The sequence below is a fragment of the Medicago sativa genome, chromosome 4 (genome assembly GCF_051527215.1).
Source record: "Medicago sativa cultivar Bolivia chromosome 4, Bolivia_mono, whole genome shotgun sequence".
Classification (NCBI taxonomy): Eukaryota; Viridiplantae; Streptophyta; class Magnoliopsida; order Fabales; family Fabaceae; genus Medicago; species Medicago sativa.
Window position 1 is genome coordinate 91,897,818 of NC_140752.1, and position 26,814 is coordinate 91,924,631.

A 26,814-nucleotide genomic window follows, 5' to 3' on the forward strand; every position below is an offset into this window, starting at 1 on the left:
TGGTCATTGTTGACCGTTCATATGAACCCTGCAATTGCATTGCAGCTTGCATGAGGTTCATATAACGGTCAACAGAGACCCTTGACATCAAAGAAAGACACAAAAAAGCACACAACATCTGGTTCGGATTTCATATTCCGGAAATCACTAACAATCTTGTCCGGATTATATAATCCGGGGTATTTTTGGAAATTTTGCAGGATGGAAAAAGTAAATCTCTATTTTTTATTTGGTACAAATTTTTTCGTTATTTTTAACGTGCCTTTTTATTTTATGTTTTCAAAGAACTGAAGTGCATTTTCATTAATAAAGATTTTTATCTATAATAACTAAAAAACACTCTTCCTTAAAAGAAGAAAAACTAAAAAAATACTTCCTCCCTCCCAAATTATGTCACGTTGGAAATTTCATGTAAATTAAAAAACATAGTTAATGTTGTAAAAAAAATAATTGTAAGTTATTTAACAAAAATTTCTTTCATTAACTGTATGAAAGCATAGATTAAAAGAATTGAAAAAAAAAACGCAATAAATAGTAAATGACTTAGAGCCCGTTTGTTATAGCTTTTTTAAGAAAAAAATCACTTATTTTAAAAAAATAATCACTTTTAAGAGTATTGTATCCGTTTGTTACAGATTTTAAAAAAAATCAGAATCTAAAAATAATCTAAAAACAGCTTCAAATGAGAAGCTGTTAGGAGCAGCTTAAAATAAAATAGATTTTTTTTAGAGGAGAGAGAAAATATAATTTAAAAGATTGAACTAATTTTGTAACAAAAAATCCCTTTTATATAGTTGTATCCAAACAAACTAGATTATTTGTTTAAAAAAAGTGATTTTTATTACAGTAAACAAACGCAAAATAGATTCTGATTTTTCATATAATCTCTAAAATATAATCTCTAAATTATTTTATATCAAAATCACTTTTATTTTAATCCGTAACAAACGGTCCCATAATTGAAAAATAAGCATTAATGATTTATTAATATTATAGATTGAGAATATAATTGAAAAAAGCAATTAATGTTACATTGTAAAGTACAATTATTTTAGAATAATCTTTTTTTAAACGTGACAATTATATCACAAATGAATTGTCACGCAAATGAAGTACTAATAAACAAATATCCAAAAGAGAGGGGAAATAAGATTCAACAAAAAAATAGAAAAAGAAAATGACATTAAAATCAAACAAGGATTTTTTTTTTGTCTAAATTAGATATCATCCATAGCCAACTGCATAATCTTTTGAATGTTGTGAAATCTAAAAAGAAACTCTGTGTAAAACCTAAAAGTATTATCGAAGTGATTTTTTTTTTAACCCTTTGATTTTTAAAAAAAATTAACCTTATTAATATGAAGTTATACCATGAATTAAATAAAGTTTTGTCAACAATTGTTCTAAAAACTAAACTCAAATTTTGCCGAACGATTTGTCTGAGAAAGAATTGATAAATTATTAATTATTTGATGTAAAAACCCAAAAGCATCAAAGGAGGGAGTTTTGATAAACAAAGAAGTGAAAGAAATAAAAAATAAAAGGTTTTATAAAATCAAACGGCTAACCCGTTTAACCCGACCCGAGGGTACCCGTTTAGGGTTTCGGATCGTACAGAATTTGGGGGGAATATAAATAGTAAGCCCGGGAAGAACTCATTTCTCACTGTCTCTTCCTCTTCTTCATTTCCTTATCCTCTCTCTCTCTCTAAAACCCTAATTTCCTCTCTCCGTCACACCGTCCGCGTCCTCTGCGTCACGGTAACTCTTTCGTTATTTAAGTTTCTTTCCTTTTTTTTATGCAATAACCTGTGATTTTAATAACAAAAATAATAATAATTTACAATGCTGAAATGTATTAATCTAGGTCATTGAAGCAATGTCACAAGAAAACATGGAATCCGATTGCGAGGTAGATTTACTGGACTCTGATGACGAGACAATGGAGCAAAAGGAATCACGGTTAGTAAAAACTTGTGCTTCTATGGTCCTTTCATCTGATTATTCCTTTCGTCATTGCGAGTACGACTCAATGAAGAACATCATGGAGTGGTTAAGTCAAGATATTGTTTTGCCTCCTCCTGACGTTGTCGAGCTTTATTTCGAGGATTTGTACACTGAAGAGAAACTCAAGCTTAAACAACAGCTGGCTACTATTCCTAATAGGATATCTTTAACTTTTGATCTGTGGGAATCTAACACTGTTGAGACTTATGTCTGTTTGACCGCTCATTTTGTTGACGCGGATTGGAAGTTAAATAGTAAGGTTCTTAATTTCTGTCTTGTTTTACCCACTGTATCTGAGATGTGTGAGAGAATGGTTGAGTTTTTGAATGATTGGGGAATAGAGAAAAAGATTTTCTCTCTCACTTTAGAGGACTCATTTAAGAATAAAATTTTGCAAGAACAATTTCAAAATCAACTTGTTTTGCATAATGGGTTGTTATGTGATGGGGAGTTCTTTCATGGGCATTGTTTTGCATGCGTTTTAAAACTGATTGTTGAAGAGGGGTTGAAACTAGTCAGGGATGTTGTGTGTAAAATTAGAGATAGCATCATGTCTGTGAGGCATTCAAAGAGTGGAAGGGAAAAATTTAAGGAGTGTATTGCAAAGATCGGTGGTGTTGATTGTTCCGTTCGCTTGCATCTGGACAAGACTAAAAGAGTGAACTCAACTTATTCGATGCTTGAAAGTGCTCTTAAATATCGGCGTGTGTTTGAAAGTCTTCACTTGTATGATGATAGTTATGTGTTATGTCCTTCGGTAGAAGAGTGGAAAAGAGTAGAAAAGATTTGTGCGTTCTTGTTGCCTTTTTGTGAAACTGCCAACATGATTAATGCCACAACACATCCTACTTCCAACTTGTATTTTTTGCAAGTTTGGAAAGTCCAATGTGTTCTAGTTGATTGTTTGGGAGATCAAGATGAAGATATAAAAAGAATGGCTGAAAGGATGCTGACGAAGTTTGAGAAATATTGGGAAGAGTATAGTGTTGTTCTTGCATTGGGAGCGGTTCTTGACCCAAGGATAAAGCTTTCAACATTGGCTAATTGTTACTCAAAACTTGATGCATCAACCCATGAAAGGAAGTTGCAACAAGTAAAGAGCAAGTTGTACATGCTATTTGACAAGTATTCTAGCAAAGGTACTTCTTCTTGCGTGCAAAGAACTATCCAGGACCAATCTTCTAGCATGCCATTTCAAAAGAAGTTAAACTCTTTATCTGACGGCCTATTTGATGTAAGTTTATATTTTTTTTCAATTGGCAATTTTCTTTCTTTCTTTCTTTAATTTTTTTAAACCCATTGCTTTCCTTTTCACGTGTGAAATATAATAGGAATTGAAAGTGCACCATCAACAGCTTGTTACTGAAACTGGGAAATCTGAACTTGATGTTTACTTAGATGAGTCAAATTTGGATTTTCGTTGTGATGAAGATATGGATGTATTACAGTGGTGGAAGAGTAATAATAATCGATTTCCAGATCTATCAATATTGGCTTGCGACTTGTTAAGTGTTCCCATTACCACCGTCGCTTCCAATTTTGAATTTTGCATGGGCTCACGTGTCTTTAACAAGTATAAAGATCGTATGTTACCGATGAATGTGGAAACTAGAATGTGCACTCGCACCTGGTTGCACGATTTTGTTAACAATGGTAATTTATGGAATTTGTATGTAAATAGATATGATTTTATTGTTTTGATAACCATTGTTTAATTGAATTATAAACCTCTTCAATTATGATATGTAGATGGAGAAGATGATGGCGATGACTTTGAAGAAATAATGAATGAAGTTTATGTTGATGAAGAATTGGATAACTATTTTGAAGATGACGACAGTGATGGTGATGATGATTGATTTGTTTGTATCTATTTAACTTTGGTTTATAATGTTTCTTTTGGCTTTATGGATTGCAAAATTAGAACTATATATGGTTATGTCATGGTTTCTAGACATACTGGTGGATTTAAGTTTTAATATGTTGTACTTGTAGACATGGTTTTAACTTTGGTTTTACGTGTATTTGTTTACTTTCTAAATGTTGGATGAAATAAGTATGCAATTCCATGAGAAAGGAAACAAATTTCAGGTATTGTTCTTGCACCTTATTTCACTTTGTTTCTCTCTGTCACTGCTATCCTATCTATCTCGAATGCATCATATGATTTATAGCTGTTACCAACAAAATGGGGCTTCTATTTTCAGCAACTTTTGCATGTTGTTTACTATTGAAAGTCTGTCAGATTTTGTTGTAGTTCAGTGTTGAGGTTGCTTATTGTCATGAATGATTACCAATTAATATGTATAAGTTGCTTATAGTTGCATATCAGAAGTTTTTTTTTTTTTTTGACAATATCAGAAGTTGCTAATTCTCTTTTTTCCTCTATTTCTATTATTTCCTCCTCAGTCTTCATATTCACTTCCAATAAGTGTTTCTCCACCATTTTAATCATAATATATTCTACCCCTAATGGTTTAGGTGCTTACACAGTAATTGTAACCTGGTCTACTAACATGTTGGCTTGAAGACAGCGACTCTTAGTTTGTGACTGTTGAAATAGGCCACCACATTTTATGGTTTAAATTTTTGTTTCAATGTTAATTGCATTCTTTTTAATTACTTATGAACAATGTCCTGTTAGCTCTGAGTTTTTAGCTGAACTATGAGTTTTTTTTGCTGATGTATTTGAGTTTCGGCCCTCTTTGATCTCAAAAAATAAAATAAAATATGAAAACATCGACTTTAATCGAAATTTTGTTACACGCTATTCACACATCAATTATCCAAACATTGGTAAATTGATCGCTTGGTCCTACCATAATTAGAAAATAAACAGAGAATATTAGAGTTGATGAACTGACTCACTAAGTAATATTTTTGTTGGTGAGATAAAATAGGATATAAAATACTTGTGTGACCAACAAATTTAATTTTAAAAAGGAAAACTATTTTTGTTAGTGTGATAAAATGAAAGACCAAATGTGCAATTAAACAAGAAAAAAAAACAATTTCATCACTATAAAATAAAATAACTCCTTATCATAAACCGGTAAATTTGTTCTAATAAAAAATAACAAGTACTACCTCCGTTCCTTTTTAATTGTCGCATTTTGACATTTTACACAAACCAAGACAATCAATAAATGTTGCTACTTTTGATACAATAATTTCTATTTTTACTATAATAACCTTATTTATTTAATATCTCATCACATATATTTCTCTCTCAACAATAATAAATAAGGGTAATATTAGTAAAATAACATTTAATGTTGCATTGAACTATGTAAAGTGACACTTAAATAGAAACAAAAAAATTCTCTAAAAGTGACACTTAACAAGGAACGGAGGGAGTAATTTACTATTTTCCTTAAAAAAATTACTATTATTTTTTGAGTAAACCACAAAATTGGTCCTTAACTTTCTAAATCATTCTCAAATTAGTCTCTGACCACTAATATTTCAAACTAGTCCCTATCTTTGTCAAAAGTTTCTCAATTAGGTCCATATCTTTATGTTTTTATCACATGACGAGGGACCTAATTGAGAAACTTTTGACAAAGACAAGGACTAGTTTGAAATATTAATAAAGTCAGAGACTAATTTGAGAGAGACTTACAAAGACAAGGACCAATTTGATGGTTTACTCATTTATTTTTATACAAAAACAAAACAAATAAAATGAGTTGGTTGATTAAGAGCCTCTTTGTTTTTGTCAAAAAAAGCTTCTTTATTATAGATTAAAAAAAATAAAAATTAATTTGTGTTTGTTTACCATAATAAAAATTATCTAAAAAAATAATTTTTAACTTGTTAAACTAAAAATCGATTGCACACTTTTTTTTGACACATTTAATCAGACTTTTTTTAGCAATTAATCAGACTTTTTAAACTAGAAAAATGAATTGATAAATACTAAAAAAGAAAAAAATGAACTAATGAATCAAACGGCTAACCCGACTAACCCGTTTAACCCGACGCGGGTGCCCGGTTTAGGGTTTTGGAGTGAAAAGCATTTAGTTCCTTTGAGAGAGAGAGATATAAATACCAAGCCTAGGAACTTTCATTTTTCATTTTCTCACTCTCGCCAACATACTCACCGCCGCTTCTCTCTCCGTCACTCCGTCTTTCTCTCTGCCATGTCTCCGCCGTCTATTTACGGTGACTCTCCGTCTTCGATCTCTAATGCTCAGGTATTTTGTTGTTTCTTCATTGAAGTTTCTTAGCATTCTATTTCAATAATAATCTGTGTTTTTTTAACAATATAATAATTTACAATGTTGAAATGTAATCTAGGCCTTCGAAGCGATGTCTCTGGAACAATTGGAAACTGGTGACGAGGTTGATCAATTTGATTCGCGGTTTCTACCTATATGTGCTTCTATGATCCTTTCAAATGATTTTCCCTTTGAGTTTTTTGAGCGCGAGGGAATGAGGAACTTTATGAAGGTCTTAAATCCAAATATTGTTTTGCCTCCTAAAGATGTTATTGAGGCTTATGTCTCTGATATCTTTAACTTTTGATTTGTGGGAATCTAACACTGCTGAGACTTATATTTGCTTGACCGCTCATTTTGTTGACGCGAATTGGAAGTTAAATAGTAAGGTTCTCAACTTCTGTGTTGTTTTACCCACTGTAGCTGAGATGTGTGAGAGAATGGTTGAGTTTTTGAGTGATTGGGGAATAGAGAAAAAAATTTTCTCTCTCACTTTAGAGGACTCATTTAAGAACAACATTTTGCAAGAACAATTGAAATCTCATCTTGGTTTGCAAAATGGTTTGTTATGTGATGGAGAGTTCTTTCATGTGCATTGTTTTGCACGTGTTTTAAAACTGATTGTTGAAGAGGGGTTAAAACTGGTTAGTGGTGTCGTGTCTAAAATTAGAGAGAGCATCTTGTTTGTGAGGGATTCAAAGAGTAGAAGGCAAAAATTTAAGGAGTGTGTTGAAAAGGTTGGTGATATTGACAGTTCAGTTCGCTTGCATATGGACATGTCTATGACTGTGAACTCAACTTATTTGATGCTTGATAGTGCTCTTAAATATCGGCATGTGTTTGAAAGTTTTCACTTGTATGATGATGATTATGACTCGTGTCCTTCAGCAAAAGAGTGGAAAAGAGTAGAAAAGATTTGTGCATTTATGTTGCCTTTTCGTGAAACTGCCAACATGATTAATGGTGCTACACATCCCACTTCCAACTTGTATTTTTTGCAAGTTTGGAAAGTCCAATGTGTTCTTGTTGATAGTTTGGGAGATGAGGACGAAGTTATAGCGAGAATGGCTAAAAGAATGATGGGCAAGTTTAAGAAATACTGGGATGAGTACAGTGTTGTTCTTGCAATGGGAGCGGTTTTTGACCCACGGATGAAATTCTCAGGGTTGGCTGATTGTTACTCAAAACTCGATCCATCAACTTGTGAACAGAAGTTGCGAAAAGTAAAAACAAAGTTGTACATGCTATTTGACAAGTATTCTAGCAAAAGTACTTCTTCTGGTATGCAAACAACTGTTCAGGGCCAATCTTCTACAATGCCATTGGAAAAGAACTCTGAGTCTTTATCTGACGGTCTATTTGATGTAAGTTCGTAAATATTTTTTTGAACTAACAATTTAATTACTTTCTATCTTGAATTTGTTTAACCTCGTTACTTTCTTTTTCACTTGTGAAATACAATAGGAATTGAAAATGAACCATCAGCAGCTTGTTACCGAAACTGAAAAGTCTCAACTTGACGTTTACTTAGATGAGTCAGATGTAGATTTTCTTTGTAATGAAGATATGGATGTATTACAATGGTGGAAGAGTAATAATGATCGATATCCAGATCTATCAATACTGGCTTGCGACATGTTAAGTGTTCCCATTACCACTGTGGCTTCTGATTTTGAATTTTGCATGGGCTCACGTGTGTTTAACAAGTATAAAGATCGTATGTTGCCGATGGATGTGGAAACAAGAATTTGCACTCGTAGTTGGCTGTACAATTTTGTTAGTGATGGTAATCTATGTAATTTAAATGTGTGTGTGTGTGTGTGTGTGTGTTGTTTTGATAACCACTGGTCAATTACATTGTTAACCTCTTCAATTATGATATGTAGATGGAAAAGACGATGAAGATGACTTTGAAGAAATAATGAATGAAATTGACTGTGATGTTGGTGACAATGATGGAGAAGAAGATGATGAATGAAGATGACGATGGTGATGACGATTTATTTGCTTCTATTTATTTAACTTTGGCTTTATGGTTCAAAAAATTAAAACTATTTATGGTTGTTAGGTTATGTTTTTAAGACTTGCGGATGAACTTAATTTTAAATGCTTTTAATCGTAGACTTGTTTTTAACTTGTAATATGTGGATGTGGATTTGTTTGCTTTCTAATTTTTAATGCTGGATGAAGTTAGTCTGTAATTCCATGAGAAAGGAAAGAAGACTATGATGAAATAGTAATTGTTTTTGTTCTTGTAAATTGTTCTATATTATCAAAGTTGTTTTCACAAGCTATCTTGGAGAAATTATGAAAATAAGCCGAAAATAGCTTATGCACATGTCATTAGTTGTTTTCATAAGTCTTCCCGAACAGTGTTACAAGTGTTTATGTTAGTAGATAAACTCAAATATGCTATAATCCAAACAGACTATTTAACTACTTCAAGTAGTTTTGCTTTCTCTGAAAGTAAAAGGTTATAGGTATTGCCCCTGCTCCTTGTTCTGTATTATCGTTGCTTGTTGCACTACAACTAACTAATTTATAAGTTGCCTGTTTTTTATAGTTGCGGAAGTTGCTCACTATCTCTTTTTGCTTCTACTTCCTCTTTTATTTACTCCTCACAGTAACTGCAAATAAGTGATTCTTTACCATTTTGATTATAATAAATTCTCCATCTAATGTGTACCGAAGTTTATTTTAGCCCATCTAATAGTTAAGTAAGTGTTTAATATAATTAGAGAAATGTAGTTGTAACCTGGTATGCTATTGAAGTATGTTGGTTTGATGACAATGGCTCTAAGTTTGTGACCGTCGAAATAGGCCTTCATAATGCATGGTTTAATTATTTGCTCCAACTGAATTAAGTTTGTATCCAGCTGCTAATATAGTACTGTAATTTGGAATTGCCTTCTTTCTTGATGTTAGGATGTGTTTGAAATTCAATTTAAAGCTCATACGTATGATATTTCAAAAATATGGAAGAGCTGTTTATGTGTATTGAATTCGATGGTTGCTGCTCAATAGGCAACTCAAAACTGCTCACTTGACTGAAAAAAAAAACCCGATCAGAGTTACGACCCAATCAGAAATTACACACAAAAACAGACGATTGGAATTTAGACTCGATTGAAAGCAAAATTGGGGTGTCTATTGAGCAACTTTTATCGAATTCATTCTTTTAGATAGACAATCTAATTCTTTAAATTTTTGTAGTTGTTTTGATGAGAAGCAACACTAGACATTGTCAATATATTCTAGCATTATTATTTTTTTGGTAAAAAGTTTATCCGGTAATGTATTTTTTTTTGAAGAAATCAAAATGATATAAAAACCAAATGACTATCCTCCCGGCACAAGGTGTACCTGAGAAGAAAGCCAAAAATTACAAGAGTATTTTAACAACAAAAACAACAATTAGCCACAAGCCGCACATAAGAATGGGTTTTGGCACCAATGATGAAAACTATACTGAAAAACTAAAGCATGAGCTTTGAACCACCAAAAGGACAATAATTTGATTTTTTTTCTAGAAGCTGCAATGGGTGGTTCTCTTTATCACAAAAAATTCTGTTGTTTCTTTCCTTCCAAATTACCCAGACTGTAGCAAACCAAAACAAATGCATAAGAGAGCACCGAGTCTTAGCTCCACCAGAAAGGGTACCAAACTGATAAAAATGATCAACAATATTATAATGATCTGCAGAGTAAACACAGAGCCAATTTCGAACCAGTTGCCACATTTGACCAAACAGAGGGCAAGACAGAAAAAGATGATTTTCTGTTTCCTGAAGACCGCAACCTGCAACACACATCTAAGCCTCGGAAGAGATGACTCCTCTACGAAATAAATTTGTTTTGGTAGGCAAACGAAAACGAAGCAGACGCCAAGTGAACACAGTAACCTTCAAGGGAACTTCCTTCCTCCATAAAAGAGCCTCAGGAACGCAGTCAATGGGAAGAGGTCGAGCAGTAAGTAACCTGTATGCCCCACTAACTGTGTACCCTGCAGCCGGATCAGGAATCCACTGCCACACATCAATACTGTCAACCTGTAACATAACAGACAATAACATATTCCTACACTCCACTAACAACTCCTCTTCCCAAACCCACAATCTCCTCCGCCATCTCCAAGCCTCATCCCCTACCACCCACTCCCTAGCTAACATTTGCGCCACCGTACACAATTTGTCATCACATAAATCATATAACCTGCGGAAACAGACGCTAAGAGGAACATCACCAACCCACCTATCTAACCAGAATAAAGTGTGAGCGCCATTACCTACCTGACGCCGTAAGTTATCAGTGAACCAATTACCAAACACACCACCACCGTCCCTGATGCCAACAATGTCCTTCCACCACACTGACTTCTCACTCCCCCCATCTGTCAACCGCCCCCTCTCAAGGCCATATCTAGCGGCCAATATTCTAAACCAAAGGCCTTCTCTATCCACCAACATCCTCCAACACCACTTCCCCAACAAAGCTAAATTAAACTCTCTAATACTCCTTACCCCCAAACCACCAACCTCCTTTTCCACACAAATGGACTCCCAATCAATCCAAGATATTTTCCTATTTTCCTCACTCCCACCCCAAAAAAAACGAAGTAAAAGAGAATCAATAGAAGCAATAATACCTGAGGGCGCTTGAAGAAGGAAAGAGCATAGACAGGACAGCCGGTAATGTATTTTAAAATAGATTGTTTCTTCGTAATAAATAGAGATTGGGATAAAATCAGAACTTTGTGGAACTAGCACAAGACATTGTCACCCTTTCTGATCTCATAATAAAATTAACAATAATGCTTAATAGTACGGAAATATACAAAACGGAAATTGACGAATTAGTTTACGGATTGGTTTTAACTACAATCGACTCCTGCATTCAAATAAGTTGGAGTAGTATATTATTATTATTTTATTAAAAATTAATATGAACTACCAGCTGTGTATTGTGGAAAGTGGGACTGATATATTAACTTTATTATTATTTAAGAAAAACTGTAGCTATGCCTATTCGTTAAATTTCGTACCGCAAGTCCCCGTACTAAATAGCACTGCTCTAAAATTAACTCTTAAAAGTTTCGTAATGAACATAATATAGCTTTACACTTTTTAATAATAATGCCAAATTTGGCTAAATTTGTAAGATTTCCAATGACACCATCCACCGCCGATTTGAATCAAGTTCATAAAGCTTTTATACAATCCTAGTCCTAGTGCTTCAAACTTCATGAGGTGGAAATGCAATAATTGCTTCCCTCCTAATAATTTTAGCTGTGGCGAGATCTCCTTCATTTCGTATGCACATCCCTACACCATAACATCTTTGTTGATCAAAAATTGCAGCATCAATGTTACACTTCAGCTCACCTTGGACTGGTTTGGACCAATAGCTCTTTTTTATATCTGCTCCGCTCCTGCCATTTTTGTGTCCAGTTGCAACATATCTGCTCCTTGCGACCTGTTGCACCAGTGCGCTTCTATCCACAAATTTGGCGACTCCAATGCTATGGTAATTGACATTTAGACAGACGTGTTCCCACATTTTTTCGATTTGCCTTTTCTATAAACACAGTAATATCATCGCAAATTTATGACAGAATTGCACCGATTCTGTATTGAAAATAGCGAAAATCATCCCTTTGAATACTCAACAAGCGGGAACCACTAGAGCACTGCCTTCCATAATCCAAATTCTAACTAAACATGTACAATTTATGAGCATCCAAAAGAAGTTGCTCAATCGGACTCCTACAAAAGTTCACAAATGGACACTCTTTCGTGCAATTCACATGACAACGGTAGAGATTAACTCTGGTTGGAAGGCATCCTCGAGCCGCTCTCCATGGAAAAAACGTAACTCCAGGAGAGCTGGATTCAATCCATTAAATTCCAGGTTAAACTAAAATTAATTCTTTTAAACTCAATTCTATCAAATTCAATTATCATCACTACATAATTAAATATGCACATATATTTTTTTGGAGTAATTATGTTATTGATATAAAATAATCTCGGTCAAAAAACTGATCACCATTAATGAAGTTCCCCTTACAATCACATTTTTTTTCATCTACAACGTTCAAATTTGTGGCATTGCTTAAGAAATATAAGTTTAATTCCATTCAAACTCAAATAATTAATTTTTTTTTTATACAAAAACAAAATGAATTGATAAATTCCACTAATCAAAATGAAGGATGTTCTTTATTTATACATTCAGCTAATATCAAACGGCTAACCCGTTTAGCCCAAATGGGTACCCGTTTTAGGGTTTAATTAAAGAGTAATTTGACAATTTTAGGGGGAATATAGATAGTAACCCCGGGAACCTCACTCTCTCTTCATTTCTTCCTTGCCAACACTCTCTTCGTACATTTTGGTGTTTGGTCACTCAGTTCGCGTCTTCCTCTCGGTGACGGTAACTTTCTATCCGTTGTCTCACGCGCTGCTATTATTATTATTATTATTATTATTATTATTATTTTGTGTTGTTGAAACTCTTTTATTTTTGAAGTTTGTTAGCTTTTAATGCAATAATAACTTGTAATTTTACAATGCTGAAATGTAATCTAGGTTATCGAAGTAATATCACAAGAAAATATGGAATCTGATAGCCTGGAAGTAGATCAAATGGAATCACGATTAGTACGTTTACGTGCATTTGTCATCCTTGCTAATGATTTTCCCTTTCATCATTTCGAGGACGATGCAATAAAGGACCTCACGGAGTTCTTAAATCCAAATGTTGTTATGCCTCCTTTGAATGTTCTCGAGGCTTATGTCTCCGATTTGTACACGAATGAGAAACTCAAGCTTAAGCAAGAATTGACTAGCATTCCTAATAAGATATCTTTAACCTTTGAGTTGTGGGAATCTTGTACTACTGACACTTATATTTGTTTAACCGCTCATTTTGTTGACGCGGATTGGAAGTTAAATAGTAAGCTTCTCAATTTCTGTCTTGTTTTCCCTCCTACTGGAGCCTATATGTGTGAGAGAATGGTTGAATTGTTGAATGATTGGGGAATAGAGAAAAAGATTTTTTCGCTATCTTTAGATGATTCATTTGAGAATAATGTTCTGCAACAACAATTGAAGACTCAACTTGGTTTGGAAAATGGGTTATTATGTGATGGAGAGTTCTTTCATGCTCATTTTTTTGCACGTGTTTTAAAACTGATTGTTGAAGATGGGTGTAAACTAGTTAGTGGTGCTGTGTATAAAATTAGACAGAGCATCATGTTTGTGAGGCGTTCAAAAAGTCAAAGGGAAAATTTTAAGGAGTGCATTGAAAAGGTTGGTGGTATTGATAGTTCCGTTCGCTTGCATCTGGACATGACTACAGGAGTGTACTCAACTTATTTGATGCTTCAAAGTGCTCTTAAATATCAGCGTGCATTTGAAAGTCTTCACTTGTATGATGATGATTATGGTTCATGTCCTGCGGCAGAAGAGTGGAAAAGAGTAGAAAAGATTTGTGCATTCTTGTTGCCTTTTTAGTGAAACTGCCAACATGATAAATGGTGCAACACATCGTACTTCCAACTTGTATTTTTTGCAAGTTTGGAAAGTCCAATGTGTTCTAGTTGATAGTTTGGGAGATGAAGATAAAGATATAAAGAGAATGGCTGAAAGGATGTTGACCAAGTTTGAGAAATATTGGGAAGAGTATAGTGTTGTTCTTGCATTGGGAGTGGTTCTTGACCCAAGGATAAAGCTTTCTACATTAGCTACTCAAAACTTGATGCATCAACATGCAAAAGGAAGTTGCAGCAAGTAAAGAGCAAGTTGTACATGCTATTTGACAAATATTCTAGCAAAAGTACTTCTTCTGGCGTGCAAAGAACTATTCAGGACCAATATTCTAGTGTGCCATTGCAAAAGAAGTTAAAGTCTTTATCTCAGGGCCTATTTGATGTATGTTTTTTTTTTTTTTTTGAATTGCCAATTTTCTTTCTTGAATTTGTTTAACCTCATTGCTTTCCTTTTCATGTGTGAGATATAATAGGAATTGAAAGTGCACCAACGGCAGCTTGTTACTGAAACTGGAAAATCTCAACTTGATGTTTACTTAGATGAGGCAAATTTGGATTTTCATTGTTATGAAGATATGGATGTATTACAATGGTGGAAGAGAAATAATAATCGATTTCCGGATCTATCAATATTGGCTTGCGACTTGTTAAGTGTTCCCATTACCACTGTCGCTTCTGATTTTGAGTTTTGCATGGGCTCACGCGTGTTAAACAAGTATTAAGATCGTCTGTTGCTGAAGAATGTGGAAACTAGAATGTGTACTCGCACTTGGTTGCACAGTTTTGTTAGCAATGGTAATTTTGAATGTAAATTTTTGTGATTTTATTGTTTTGATAGCCACTGTTCAATTTAATTATTATCCTCCTCAATTATGGTATGTAGATGGAGCAGATGACGACGACTTTGAAGAAACAATGAACAAAGTTGACGGTGATGTACAAACGGAGCAAGCGTCTACTGATTTTGATTTTGAAGATGACAATTGATTTTTTTGTATTTATTTAACTTTGTTTTATAATGTTTGTTTTGGCTATATATGGTTTTCTTATGGTTTGCAAAATTAAAACTATATATGGTTGTTAGGCTATGTTTTCTGGACTTACTGGTAGACTTGTTTTTAACTTGGTTATATGTGTATTTGTTTGTTTTCTAAGATGAAACTACTATGTAAATCCACTTGAATGGGAACATATTTCAGGTATTGTTCTTGCACCTTATTTCACTTGGTTTCTCTCTGTCACTGCTATCTTATATATCTCACATGTATCATATGATTACCAATTTACCATAGCTGTTACTACCAGCAAAACGGGGCCTTTATTGTTGCTTGTAGTTTCATACTTTCATCAACTTTTGCATGTTGCTTTATTATTGAAAGTGTAGTTCGTTCAGTGTTGTACTAGTTGCTTGTTTTCATGAATGATCACTAATTAATATGCATAACTTGGTTATAGTTGCGCATACCAGAAGTTGCTCATTGTCTCTTTTTTTTCCTCTCTCTATTATTTCCTCCTTAGTCACTGCCAATAAGTGCTTCTCCACCATTTTGATCACAGTATATTCTACTCCTAATGGTTTAAGTGCTTACAGTAATTGTAACCTGGTCTACTGACATGTTCTCTTTAAGACATTACTCTTAGTTTCATAGTTTGTGACCTGTTGATATAGGCCACCACAATTTATGCCTTCAACTTTTGTCTCAATGTTAATTGCATTCTTTTTGGTAGAAGTGTGTTTTTTGACCAATTTTGGTACAATTGTGTTGCTTTGGTTTACTAGTGGAATGCTTATAGGCAAATAGATAACAAAAATTGTACTCAATTGTAAAGTCTCTGGTATGATGTCTTCTCCGTAATATTGATTGTGACAGTGGACGAAGTTTAATTATGAGCAATTTCTGCTCGAGGTAGCTGTGTTTTTTGATGATGTAATTGAAGTTTTTACTCATAAGCTGATTTATGTTGTTTTCTCTTTTGGGTTCAGCCTTCTTTATTCTAAAAAAAAAAGAGGAAGAGGTAATTGCTTTATCGCCGCCTCATTTTTGCTTGAAAAGCCCTCCATGTATCGCAAGATAATTCCTGATGGCGAAAAATGTATCAGACACAAGTTTCAGTTGACATTTTTCGACTAAAATCTCTCGAATTCTACAATCTGACAGACCTTTATTCCAGTTTGAGCAACATGGGTTTTAAACAGCAATCCTCAAAATACGAAAGTATCAATCTCAATGGAAACTTTGTTACACACTCCCTCGTATCAATTAACCAAACTTTGGCCGATAGATCGGGTTCGTCACAAAATTAAAAAGTAAACAAGGTTTGTATTATATTTCCTTCAAAAAAAAAAAGTTTGTATTATATATAATATTAGAGAGTTGATGGACTGATAAATCCTAACAGGGTTTGGATACTTATCAATATTTAGTTTATGTAAGTTCAATATTGTTAGGATTTTTAAAACTAAAAAAATGAATTCATAAAACCTAAAAAAACGTACATTACACTCAATCTTTAATTATTTTCTATCATTTAAAATTATAATAACTAAATATTAGTATTTGTAAAAAAAAAGTAACTAAATATTAGTATTTACCAAAAAATATCGGGAAAATAAAATTTAAATTTTTTGACTTTTTTTACTCATAGTAGTGAATATTGATATTTTTATGATAAAGTGTAAGAAAATTTAGTATGATTTTAATAAAAATAAAATTGTTTTTTTTTTTATATATTTTATGATATATTCTAAAACATAAAAGTCAATAAATAACTCATTATTTCAAAAAATTAATTGTTAATCTCTTAATTTAAAAAGTAAATATATCGATAGATTTCAATTTGTGAATGTATTGTGAAAGCTCCACAGGAAAAAAAAAATTGATAAATCAAAACTCATGAATAATATCCAGCTAAAATCAAACGGCTAACCCGTTTAGCCCGCCTAACCCGTTTAACCCGACGCGGGTACCCGGTTTAGGGTTTTGGATTGAAAGGGCAATTTGTTCCTTTGAGAGGGGGCTATAAATAGCAAGCCCTCATTTCTCATTCTTCTCTCGCTGCCTCTCTCTCCGTCAAGCCTTCGGCATTCAGTCTGCGTCTCTGTCATGCCGCCTTACTCTCCATTCCACGCACAGGTTTTTGTTGTTGCTGTTGAAACTTTTTCTTTATTCAGTTTTTTTTAGCTTTTTATTCAATCATAAATAATAATAATCTGTGATTTTAAAAACATAATACTAATACTAAAATGTAATCTAGGTGTTCGAAGTAATGTTACAACAAAATATCGAATCTGATCGCGAGGTAGTGCCTATTTGTGCTTCTATAATCCTTGCACATGATTATTCCTTTGATTTTTTTGAGTTGGCGGGAATTAGGAACCTCGCATCTTGCTTAAATCCAAATGTTGTTATGCCTCCTTCAGATGTTCTTAAGGCTTATGTCTCCGATTTGTACACGAATGAGAAACTCAAGCTTAAGCAAGAATTGGCTACCATTCCTAATAGGATATCTTTAACTTTTGATTTATGGGAATCTAATACTACTGAGACTTATATTTGTTTGACTGCTCATTTCGTTGATGCGAATTGGAAGTTAAATAGTAAAGTTCTCAACTTCTGTCTTGTTTACCCTCCTACTGGAGCTGAGATGTGTGAGAGAATGGTTGAGTTTTTGAGTGATTGGGGAATAGAGAAAAAAATTTTCTCTCTATTCATCTGAGAATGACATTTTGCAAGAACTATTGAAAACTCAACTTGGTTTGCAAAATGATTTGTTATGTGATGGAGAGTTCTTTCATGTGCATTGCTTTGCACGCGTTTTAAACCTGATTGTCGATGAAGGGTTAAAACTAGTTGAGAGTGCTGTCTGTAAGATCAGAGAGAGCATTTTGTTTGTAAGGCATTCCAAGAGTAGATGGAAAAATTTTAAGGAGTGCGTTCAAAAGGTTGGTGGTGTTGATAGTTCGGTTCGCTTGCATCTAGACATGTCTATGAGAGTGAACTCAACTTATTTGATGCTTCAAAGTGCTCTTAAATATCAGCGTGCGTTTGAAAGTCTTCACTTGTATGATGATGATTATGATTCATGTCCTGCAGCAGAAGAGTGGAAAAGAGTAGAAAAGATTTGTGCATTCTTGTTACCTTTTTGTGAAACTGTCAACATGATTAATGGCGCAACACATCCTACTTCCAACATGTATTTTTCACAAGTTTGGAAACTTCAATGTGTTTTAGTTGATAGTTTGGGAGATGAAGATGAAGTTATAGTGAGAATGGCTAAAAGGATGATGGGCAAGTTTAAGAAATATTGGGATGAGTATAGTGTTGTTCTTGCAATGGGAGCGGTTCTTGACCCGCGGATGAAATTTTCAAGTTTGGCTGCTTGTTACTCAAAACTAGATCCATCAACTTGTGAACGGAAGTTGCAAAAAGTAAAGACAAAGTTGTACATGCTATTTGCCAAGTACTCAAGCAAAAGTACTTCGTCTGGCGTGCAAACAACTATTCAGGGTCAATCTTCTACCATGCCATTGCAAAAGAACTCTGAGTCTTCATCTCTCGACCTAATTGATGTACGTTTATATAATTTTTTTGAATTAACAATTTAATTACTTTCTATCTTGAATTTGTTTAACCTCATTGCTTTCTTTTTAACTTGTGAAATATAATAGGAATTGAAAATGCACCATCAACAGCTTGTTACTGAAACACGAAAGTCTGAACTTGATGTTTACTTTGATGAGTCAGATTTGAATTTTGGTTCTTATGAAGATATGGATGTATTACAATGGTGGAAGAGTAATACAAATCGATTTCCGGATCTATCAATATTGGCTCGCGACTTGTTAAGTGTTCCCATTGCCACAGTGGCTTCTGATTTTGAATTTTGCATGGGCTCACGTGTGTTTAACAAGTATAAAGATCGTATGTTACCGATGGATGTGGAAACTAGAATTTGTACTCGCAGTTGGCTGTACAATTTTGTTAATGATGGTAATCTATGTAATTTAAATGTAAATATAAATAAGTGTATTGTTTTGATAACCACTTGGGTAATTTAGTTATTAATCTCTTCGATTATGATATGTAGATGGAGAAGACGACGACAATGACTTTGAAGAAATAATGAATGAAATTGACGGTGACGATGATAGAGAAGACGGTGATGAATGAAGATGATGACAGTGATGGAGAAGACGGTGATGATTGAAGATGATGATGGTGATGATGATTTGCTTGCTTTTATTTATTTAACTTTGGCTTTATGGTTCAAAAAATTAAGGCTATTTATGGTTGTTAGGTTATGTTTTCTGGAGTCACTGTCACTGGTGAACTTAATTTTGAAAGCTTTTAATTGTCAATTTGGTTGTTTGTAACCTGTAATATGTGGATGTGGATTTGTTTGCTTTCTAATGTTTAATGTTGGATGAAGTTAGTTTGTATTACCAAAAAGTGGTAATTGTCTTTTTAATTGTGAATTGTTTATATTATCAAAGATGGATTGGTTTATAAATCAATCCTTATTTGTTTTGTTTTATTTTGTTCTGATTTTGGTTATATATCCATATCCAAACCATTACTGCAAAGCAATAAACATAATTTTGGTTTTAAAGCACCTGGCTGCATATTTAATTTCTTTCACCTTTGAACACTGCTATATGTAACAATGACCGACCATCTGTGTTAATCATGAAGTCCAACGACACTCCAATCATTAAAGTAGAAAAAATAGCACTTTCAAGCAGTAGAGATTCTTGTTCTTGCATTTGCTTTTGGGTTCCATCTTTGATTTTCCAATTTTCTTTATAATTAAGTTCCATCTTTGTCATTCAAGAATACAATTACAAGTTTATTTTTTGAAAGACAATTACAAGTTCAGCATAGCCTACGTAGTAGAATTTGAAACACTTGATATGTTTTTGGTTGCAAGTCTAAACTTTAAAGAATTTTAACTACTTGTTTGTGGTGTTGGCTTCTCTGACAGTAATAGTTTTAGTTATATTCCCTGCACCCTGTTCTATATTATTGTTTGTTTATTGTCACCACAACCCACTATATGTATAAGTTGTTTCTTTCTTATAGTTGCAGAAGTTGCCCAGTCTCTTTTTATCTCATCTCTACTTCCTCTATTATTTACTCCTCCCAGTCACCGCAAATAAGCGTTTCTTTACCTTTTTGATCTAATGAAATTCTCCAATTAATGTGTACCAATTGTTTTATCCACCTAACGGTTTAAGGGTTTAATATAAATCATCTTTGGTCCCACTATTTTACTAAATCTGTAATTTTGGACTCCCTATTTTTTTCCATCCAATTTTGTTCAACTGTTTTACTGTATCAGCAATTCTAGCCCCTCTATTTCACCTTTGATTTTGATGACAATCAAATATTTTACTTTCTTAAATAAGAAAAATAATTAAAAATAAATAAATTAAAATGTCAGAACCAAAGCTGAATGAATGAAACAAGATTTGGGGATTTAAGTCAGCACATACATACGAACTCATTTCTCAGTCCGCGACTCTCGCTATCGCCTCTCTCGTCCGCGTCTCTGTCATATCATCGCCGTCTCCTCCGATGTCTCACGCACAAGTATTCTTTTCAAACTCCCCTTTTCAATTCAATTATAACAACTTGTGATTTTGAAAACGTAATAATCATAATTTATTATGTTGAAATGTAATCTAGGTCGTCGAAGCAACGTCACAAGAAAATATGGAATTTGATAACAAGGTAGAACAAAGGGAATCACAATTTGCGGGTATATGCGCTTCTATGATCCTTGCACATGATTTGCCCTTTCATTTTTTGGAGCTCGAGGGAATGAGGAAGTACACTGAGTTCTTAAATCCAAATGCTGTTATACCTCCGACAAATGTTATTGAGGCTTATGTTTCGCATTTGTACACGAAAGAGAAACTAAAGCTTAAACAAGAATTGGCTGGCATTCCTAATAGGATATCTTTAACTTTTGATTTGTGGGAATCTAACACCACTGAGACTTATATTTGTTTGACAGCTCATTTTGTTGACGCGAATTGGAAGTTGAATAGTAAGGTTCTCAACTTTCGTCTTGTTTACCCTCCTATTGGAGCTGAGATTTCTGAGAGAATGATTGAATTGTTGAATGATTGGGGAATAGAGAAAAAGATTTTTTTCTCTCACTTTAGATGATTCATTTGAGAATAATTTTATCCTAGAACATTTGAAAAATCAACTTTGTTTGCGAAATGGGTTGTTATGTGATGGAGAGTTCTTTCATGCTCATTGTTTTGCAAGCGTTTTAAAACTGATTGCTGAAGAGGGGTTAAAACTTGTTAGTGGTGCCGTGTCTGAAATTCGAGACAGCATCATGTTTGTGAGGCATTCAAAGAATAGAAGGAAAAAATTTAAGGAGTGCATGGAAAAGGTTGGTGGTGTTGATAGTTCTGTTCGCCTGCATCTTGACATGTCTATGAGTCTGAACTCAACTTATGTGATGCTTGAAAGTGCTCTTAAATATCAGCATGTGTTTGAAAGTTTTCACTTGTATGATGATAATTACGAGTTATGTCCTTTAGTAGCAGAGTGGAAAAGAGTTGAAAAGATTTGTGCGTTCATGCTCCCTTTTTGTGAAACTGCCAACATGATTAATGGCACAACGCATCCTACTTCAAACTTGTGTTTTTTGCAAGTTTGGAAAGTCCAGTGTGTTCTAGTTGATAGTTTGCGAGATGAAGATAAAGTTATAAAGAGAATGGCTGAAAGGATGATGAGCGAGTTTGAGAAATATTGGGATGAGTATAGTGTTGTTCATGCACTGGGAGCAGTTCTTGACCCACGGATGAAGTTTTCGACGTTGGCTTACTGTTACTCAAAACTTGATCCATCAACCTGCGAACAGAAGTTGCAACAAGTAAAGAGAAAGTTGTACATGCTATTTGACAAGTATTCTAGCAAAAGCACTTCTTCTGGCCTAAAAAGATCTCTTCAGGACCAATCTTCTACCATGCCATTGCAAAAGAAATTAAAGTCTTTATCTCACGGCCTATTCAATGTAAGTTTATATATAATTTTTGAATTAGCAAACTTTCCACCTTGAATTTGTTTAACCTCATTGCTTTCCTTTTCACGTGTGAGATATAATAGGAATTGAAAGTGCACCAACGGCAGCTGGTTACTGAAACTAGAAAATCTCAACTTGATGTTTACTTAGATGAATCAAATTTGGATTTTCATTGTTATGAAGATATGGATGTATTACAATGGTGGAAGAGAAATAATAATCGATTTCCGGATCTATCAATATTGGCTTGCGACTTGTTAAGTGTTCCCATTGCCACTGTTGCTTCTGATTTTGAATTTTGCATGGGTTCACGTGTCTTAAACAAGTATAAAGATCGTATGCTGCCGACGAATGTGGAAACTAGAATCTGTACTCGCAGTTGGTTATACAATTTTGTAAGCAATGGTATTCTACTATGTTCTTTAAATGTAAATAAACAAAATTGTGCTCTCCTGATAACAAGTGGTCAATTTTATTATTAACCTCTTCAATTGTGATATGTAGACGGAGAAGACAACAAAGATGACTTGGATGGAAATAATGAATGAAATTGACAATGGTGAAAAAATGGAGCAAGTGTCTAATGACTTTGATTTTGAAGATGACAATGATGGCGGTGATGATTGATTTGCTTGTAATTATATAACTTTGATTTATCATGTTTGTTTCGGTTTTATCTTTTAAATTGTTAGGATATGGTCTGGTCTGGTGGATTTAAATTTTTAAAGTTCGTAATTGTAGACTTGTTTTAACTTGTAATATGTGGATTTGTTTGCTTTCTAATGTTTATTATTGAATGAAGTTAGAAAGAATAGTACTTTCTAGTTGCAGAGCTTCAAGAATACAATTACAAGGTTTGTTCAACATAGCCTATGCATGTATTAGAAATTGAAACAGTTCATACATTTTTGGTTGCAACTCTAAACTTTAAAGGATTTTAACCACTAGTGGTTTTGGCTACTCAAAGATTCAAAGTTTTCGGTATTGTTCTTGCACCTTGTTTCACTTGCTGCCATTGGTGGTTGCGTTTTTTCATTAACCCTAACTTTCTTGTCCCTGCTATCCTATCTATCTCACATGCACCATATTTTTTTGTGACTGGGTATGGTTTAACTTTTTATTTCAAAGTTACTTGCCTTCTTTTTATTATAAGAAATTAACTGAAGAAAACAAAATTTGTTCTCAATTGTAAAGCCTCTAATGTGAAATCATCCTCCTCAAACAAAATATGAAAGTGTCGATTTCAATTGTGACTGTATCGCTGCATTTTGATACGTGCATACTTCCTCCGGCAGTAAAACATAATTTTGTTTTTGTTAGACAGTAAAACATAACTATGATCAACTATTTGCATACTTGTTAATACATCTAATTTTTCTTTTGATTTGGTGATAAAATACAGGAAGGCGCATACTCTAAAATTATTCTAGATAGTTGGTATGTAGCCACTCCTTCAGCAAGTCCAGAATACCCGAATACCTCCATTATACAACCATGCCTCTGTTGCTCTGAATATGATTTATACAGTTAGAGGAAAAAACGTAGCTAACTGCAACTTTGGCATTGTTGTTCTTGCTAATTCAAGAAAGCATTTCATTATTTGATATCAAGATTATAAATTATAACCTCTTCAAAAAAGATTATAAATTATAAATATAAGGTCAAGATACTGCGTTGTTTATTTGTATGCATAAAATTCCGGTTAGAAAAAGAAATGTGGTTATTTTGATTATATATGCGTTGTTTATATATGTTTGTGTGAAAACCATTTATTTATATTAGAATATGAGAAAAAGATACGGACAAATTTTATACTAAAAGTTAACTCAACAAACCATTTTTGATAATTAAAAAAGAAAGGGGCGGAAAAAATCTCTCTAAAAAATTAAGGCGGACTATATATTATGACAAAAAAATAATTTCTAATCTTTTTTATCAAAAAAATTCTATTATCTTTTGATACACAACCAAAAATAAAATAAAATGAATCGATGAATAAAAGACCAAAAATCAAGTCCTTATAAGCATAATTCAATTGATAGGATAAACTTCTAGCGTATTCATCTTAAAAGATGAACTTCTAGCTACTAAATTGATTTCTTCAAAAAAAAAAAGCTACTAAATTGATATAAAAATAAAAAAAAAAACTAAAAATCAATAGATAACCCGTTTAACCCGACGGGTGGGCAATTTAGGGTTTTAGATATAAATACTGAGCCCGCGAACCTCATTTCTTAGTTATCCCATTTCGTCACTTACTCACGCCAACACCCTTAGTCACTCTCTCTCCAACTCCGTTAGGTCTCCGCCATGTCGCCGCCGTCTCCTTACGGCGACTCTCCGATGTTTCACGAACAGGTATTGTTTCAAATCTGTTTTTGTTGATGTCTATTGTCTCCTAGCTTTCAATGTAATAGTATTAATCTGTTATTTTTAGCTTTCAATGCAATAGTATTAATCTGTTATTTTAGAAACATAATAATAATTAACAGTGTTGAAATGTAATTTAGGACATTGAAGAAATATCACAAGAAAATGTGCAATCTATTGGCGAGATAGATCAATTATGGTTGGTTAAAAAGTGTGCTTCTATGATCCTTTCAAATGATTTTCCCTTTGATTTCTTCGAGCGTGAGGGTATGAGTAACTTCATGAAGGTCTTAAATCCAAATGCTGTTATGCCTCCTATAAATGTTATTAAGGCTTATGTCTCAGATTTTTACACGAAAGCGAAACTCAAGCTTAAACAGATTGTTTGACCGCTCATTTTGTTGACGCGGATTGGAAATTAAAGAGTAAGATTCTCACCTTCTGTACTGTTGATCCCGCTGGAGATGAGATGTGTGAGAGAATGGTTGAGTTTTTGAGTGATTGGGGAATAGAGAAAAAGATCTGAGAATGACATTTTGCAAGAACTATTGAAAACTCAACTTGGTTTGCAAAATGGGTTGTTATGTAATGGGGAGTTCTTTCACGGGCATTGTTATGCACGTGTTTTAAAATTGATTGTTGAAGAGGGGTTGAAACTAGTTAGTGATGCTGTGTCGAAAATTAGACAGAGCATCTTGTTTGTTAGGGATTCAAAGAGTCGAAGGCAAAAATTTAAGGAGTGCGTTGAAAAGGTTGGTGGTGTTGATAGTTCAGTTCGCTTGCATCTGGACATGTCTATGACTGTGAACTCAACTTATTTGATGCTTGAAAGTGCTCTTAAATATAGGTGTGTGTTTGAAAGTCTTCAATTGTATGATGATAATTATGAGTTATGTCCTTCGGTAGAAGAATGGAAAAGAGTTGAAAAGATTTGTGCGTTCTTGTTTCCTTTAAGGGAAACTGCTAACATGATTAATGGCACAGCACATCCTACTTCAAACATGTATTTTTTGCAAGTTTGGAAAGTTCAATGTGTTTTAGCTGATAGTTTGAGAGATGAAGATGAAGTTATAAAGAGAATGGCTGAAAGGATGATGAGCAAGTTCGAGAAATATTGGGATGAGTATAGTGTTGTTCTTGCATTGGGAGCGGTTCTTGACCCACGGATGAAGTTTTCTACATTGGCTCATTGTTACTCAAAACTTGATGTTTCAGCCTGTGAAAGGAAGTTGCAAGAAGTAAAGAGTAAGTTGTACATGCTATTTGACAAGTATTCTAGCAAAAGTACTTCTTCTGGCGTGCAAAGAACTATTCAGGACGAATCTTCTAGCATGCCATTGCAAAAGAAATTGAAGTCTTCATCTCACGGCCTATTTGATGTAAGTTTATATATATTTTTGGATTTCACAATTTAATTACACTCTATCTTGAATTTGTTTAACCTCGTTGCTGTCCTTTTCACTTGTGAAATATAATAGGAATTGAAAATGCACCATGAGCAGCTTGTTACTGGAAAATCCCAACTTGACATTTACTTAGCTGAGTCAAATTTGGATTTTCGTTGTTATGAAGATATGGATGTATTACAGTGGTGGAAGAGTAATAATAATCGATTTCCAGATCTTTCAATATTGGCTCGAGACTTGTTAAGTGTTCCCGTTAACACTATCGCTTCTGATATGGATTTTTGCATGGGCTTGCACGTTTTTAACAAGTATAAAGATCGTATGTTACCGATGAATTTGGATGCTAGATTTTGTACTCGCAGTTGGTTGTACAATTTTGTTCGCGATGGTAATCTATGTAATTTAAGTGTAAATACATATGATTGTATTGTTTTGATAACTAGCTGTCACTTTAATTATTAATCTTTTCAATTATGATATGTAGTTGGAGAAGACGACGATGACTTTGAAGAAATAATGAATGAAATTGACAGTGATGACTAAATGGAGCAAGCATCTAATGGTTTTGATTTTGAAGTCAAACGCCGATGGTGATGATGGTTGATTTGCTTGTATTTATTTAACTTCTGTTTATGATGTTTGTTTTTGTTTTTATGGTTTCAAAAATTTAAACTATATAGAGTTGTTAGGTTATGGTTTGTTGACTTACCGGTGGATTTTATATGTTTGTGATTATGGACTTGTTTTTGACGTGTAGTATGTAGATTTGTTTACTTTTTAATGTTGGATGAAGTTAGTATGTAATTCCATGTTTAAGGAAACAAGATTATGATCAAATTATAATTTTCTTTATTCTTGTGAATTGTTCTCTTAAATTGCACTTTCAAGTTCCAGAGCTTCTATCTCTTGCATTTGGCTTTTGGGTTCCATCTTTTGATTCTCCAAATTTCCTTATTATTAAGTCTACTGGCATATACTCCTGTCATTGAAGAGTATACAATTACAAGGTTTGTTCAACATGGCTTATGTACTAGAAATTGAAACAATTCATAGATTTTTGGTTGTAGTTGTAACCCAAAAGGTTAATGATTCTAACTACATCTAGTGGTTTTGGCTTCTCTGAAGGTAAGAGCTTCAGGTATAGTTCTTATACCTAGTTTCACTTGCTGCTGATGGTCGTTGCTCCTTAGCATCGATACTTCCTATCTCTCTGTCCCTGA

The 26,814-nt window shown here is 33.6% G+C and overlaps 2 protein-coding genes and 4 pseudogenes across 6 annotated transcripts; all 6 read left to right on the plus strand.

Moving 5' to 3' along the window:
* The first annotated feature begins 1,660 nt into the window (after positions 1–1,660).
* Positions 1,661–4,100, plus strand: LOC146933768 (zinc finger BED domain-containing protein RICESLEEPER 2-like). The gene is made up of 4 exons (XM_085705545.1): positions 1,661–1,760; positions 1,867–3,240; positions 3,338–3,659; positions 3,756–4,100. Exons 2-4 carry the CDS (start codon positions 1,879–1,881, stop codon positions 3,863–3,865), a joined length of 1,794 nt encoding a protein of 597 aa, XP_085561671.1. The 5' UTR covers positions 1,661–1,760; positions 1,867–1,878; the 3' UTR covers positions 3,866–4,100.
* Positions 4,101–6,028: 1,928 nt separating this feature from the next.
* On the plus strand, positions 6,029–8,485 carry LOC146933769 (zinc finger BED domain-containing protein RICESLEEPER 2-like). The gene is made up of 4 exons (XM_085705546.1): positions 6,029–6,202; positions 6,306–7,590; positions 7,691–8,012; positions 8,113–8,485. The coding sequence occupies exons 2-4, from the start codon at positions 6,493–6,495 to the stop codon at positions 8,202–8,204; spliced, it is 1,512 nt and encodes a 503-aa protein (XP_085561672.1). The 5' UTR covers positions 6,029–6,202; positions 6,306–6,492; the 3' UTR covers positions 8,205–8,485.
* A 3,469-nt stretch (positions 8,486–11,954) lies between these two features.
* On the plus strand, positions 11,955–14,998 carry LOC146933770 (zinc finger BED domain-containing protein RICESLEEPER 2-like; annotated as a pseudogene). Its single transcript, XR_015008035.1, has 4 exons — positions 11,955–12,038; positions 12,814–14,157; positions 14,249–14,570; positions 14,659–14,998. The product of XR_015008035.1 is annotated as a zinc finger BED domain-containing protein RICESLEEPER 2-like (transcript).
* Positions 14,999–16,796: 1,798 nt separating this feature from the next.
* Positions 16,797–19,225, plus strand: LOC146933771 (zinc finger BED domain-containing protein RICESLEEPER 2-like; annotated as a pseudogene). Its single transcript, XR_015007558.1, has 4 exons — positions 16,797–16,909; positions 17,031–18,345; positions 18,445–18,766; positions 18,864–19,225. The product of XR_015007558.1 is annotated as a zinc finger BED domain-containing protein RICESLEEPER 2-like (transcript).
* A 1,242-nt stretch (positions 19,226–20,467) lies between these two features.
* LOC146933772 (zinc finger BED domain-containing protein RICESLEEPER 2-like) lies at positions 20,468–22,601 on the plus strand (annotated as a pseudogene). The gene is made up of 3 exons (XR_015007559.1): positions 20,468–21,809; positions 21,902–22,223; positions 22,323–22,601. The product of XR_015007559.1 is annotated as a zinc finger BED domain-containing protein RICESLEEPER 2-like (transcript).
* Positions 22,602–24,054: 1,453 nt separating this feature from the next.
* LOC146933773 (zinc finger BED domain-containing protein RICESLEEPER 2-like) lies at positions 24,055–26,398 on the plus strand (annotated as a pseudogene). The gene is made up of 4 exons (XR_015007560.1): positions 24,055–24,176; positions 24,329–25,567; positions 25,667–25,982; positions 26,079–26,398. The product of XR_015007560.1 is annotated as a zinc finger BED domain-containing protein RICESLEEPER 2-like (transcript).
* The last annotated feature ends 416 nt before the right edge of the window (positions 26,399–26,814 follow it).

Bases quoted from the DNA above. Each gene is read 5' to 3' on its own strand.
- LOC146933768 (XM_085705545.1), top strand. From the start codon at position 1,879: ATGTCACAAGAAAACATGGAATCCGATTGCGAGGTAGATTTACTGGAC. The intron at 3,241-3,337 runs GTAAGTTTATAT...GAAATATAATAG, and splicing joins TATCTGACGGCCTATTTGAT to GAATTGAAAGTGCACCATCA. The intron at 3,660-3,755 runs GTAATTTATGGA...TATGATATGTAG, and splicing joins GCACGATTTTGTTAACAATG to ATGGAGAAGATGATGGCGAT.
- LOC146933769 (XM_085705546.1), top strand. From the start codon at position 6,493: ATGTTATTGAGGCTTATGTCTCTGATATCTTTAACTTTTGATTTGTGG. The intron at 7,591-7,690 runs GTAAGTTCGTAA...GAAATACAATAG, and splicing joins TATCTGACGGTCTATTTGAT to GAATTGAAAATGAACCATCA. The intron at 8,013-8,112 runs GTAATCTATGTA...TATGATATGTAG, and splicing joins GTACAATTTTGTTAGTGATG to ATGGAAAAGACGATGAAGAT.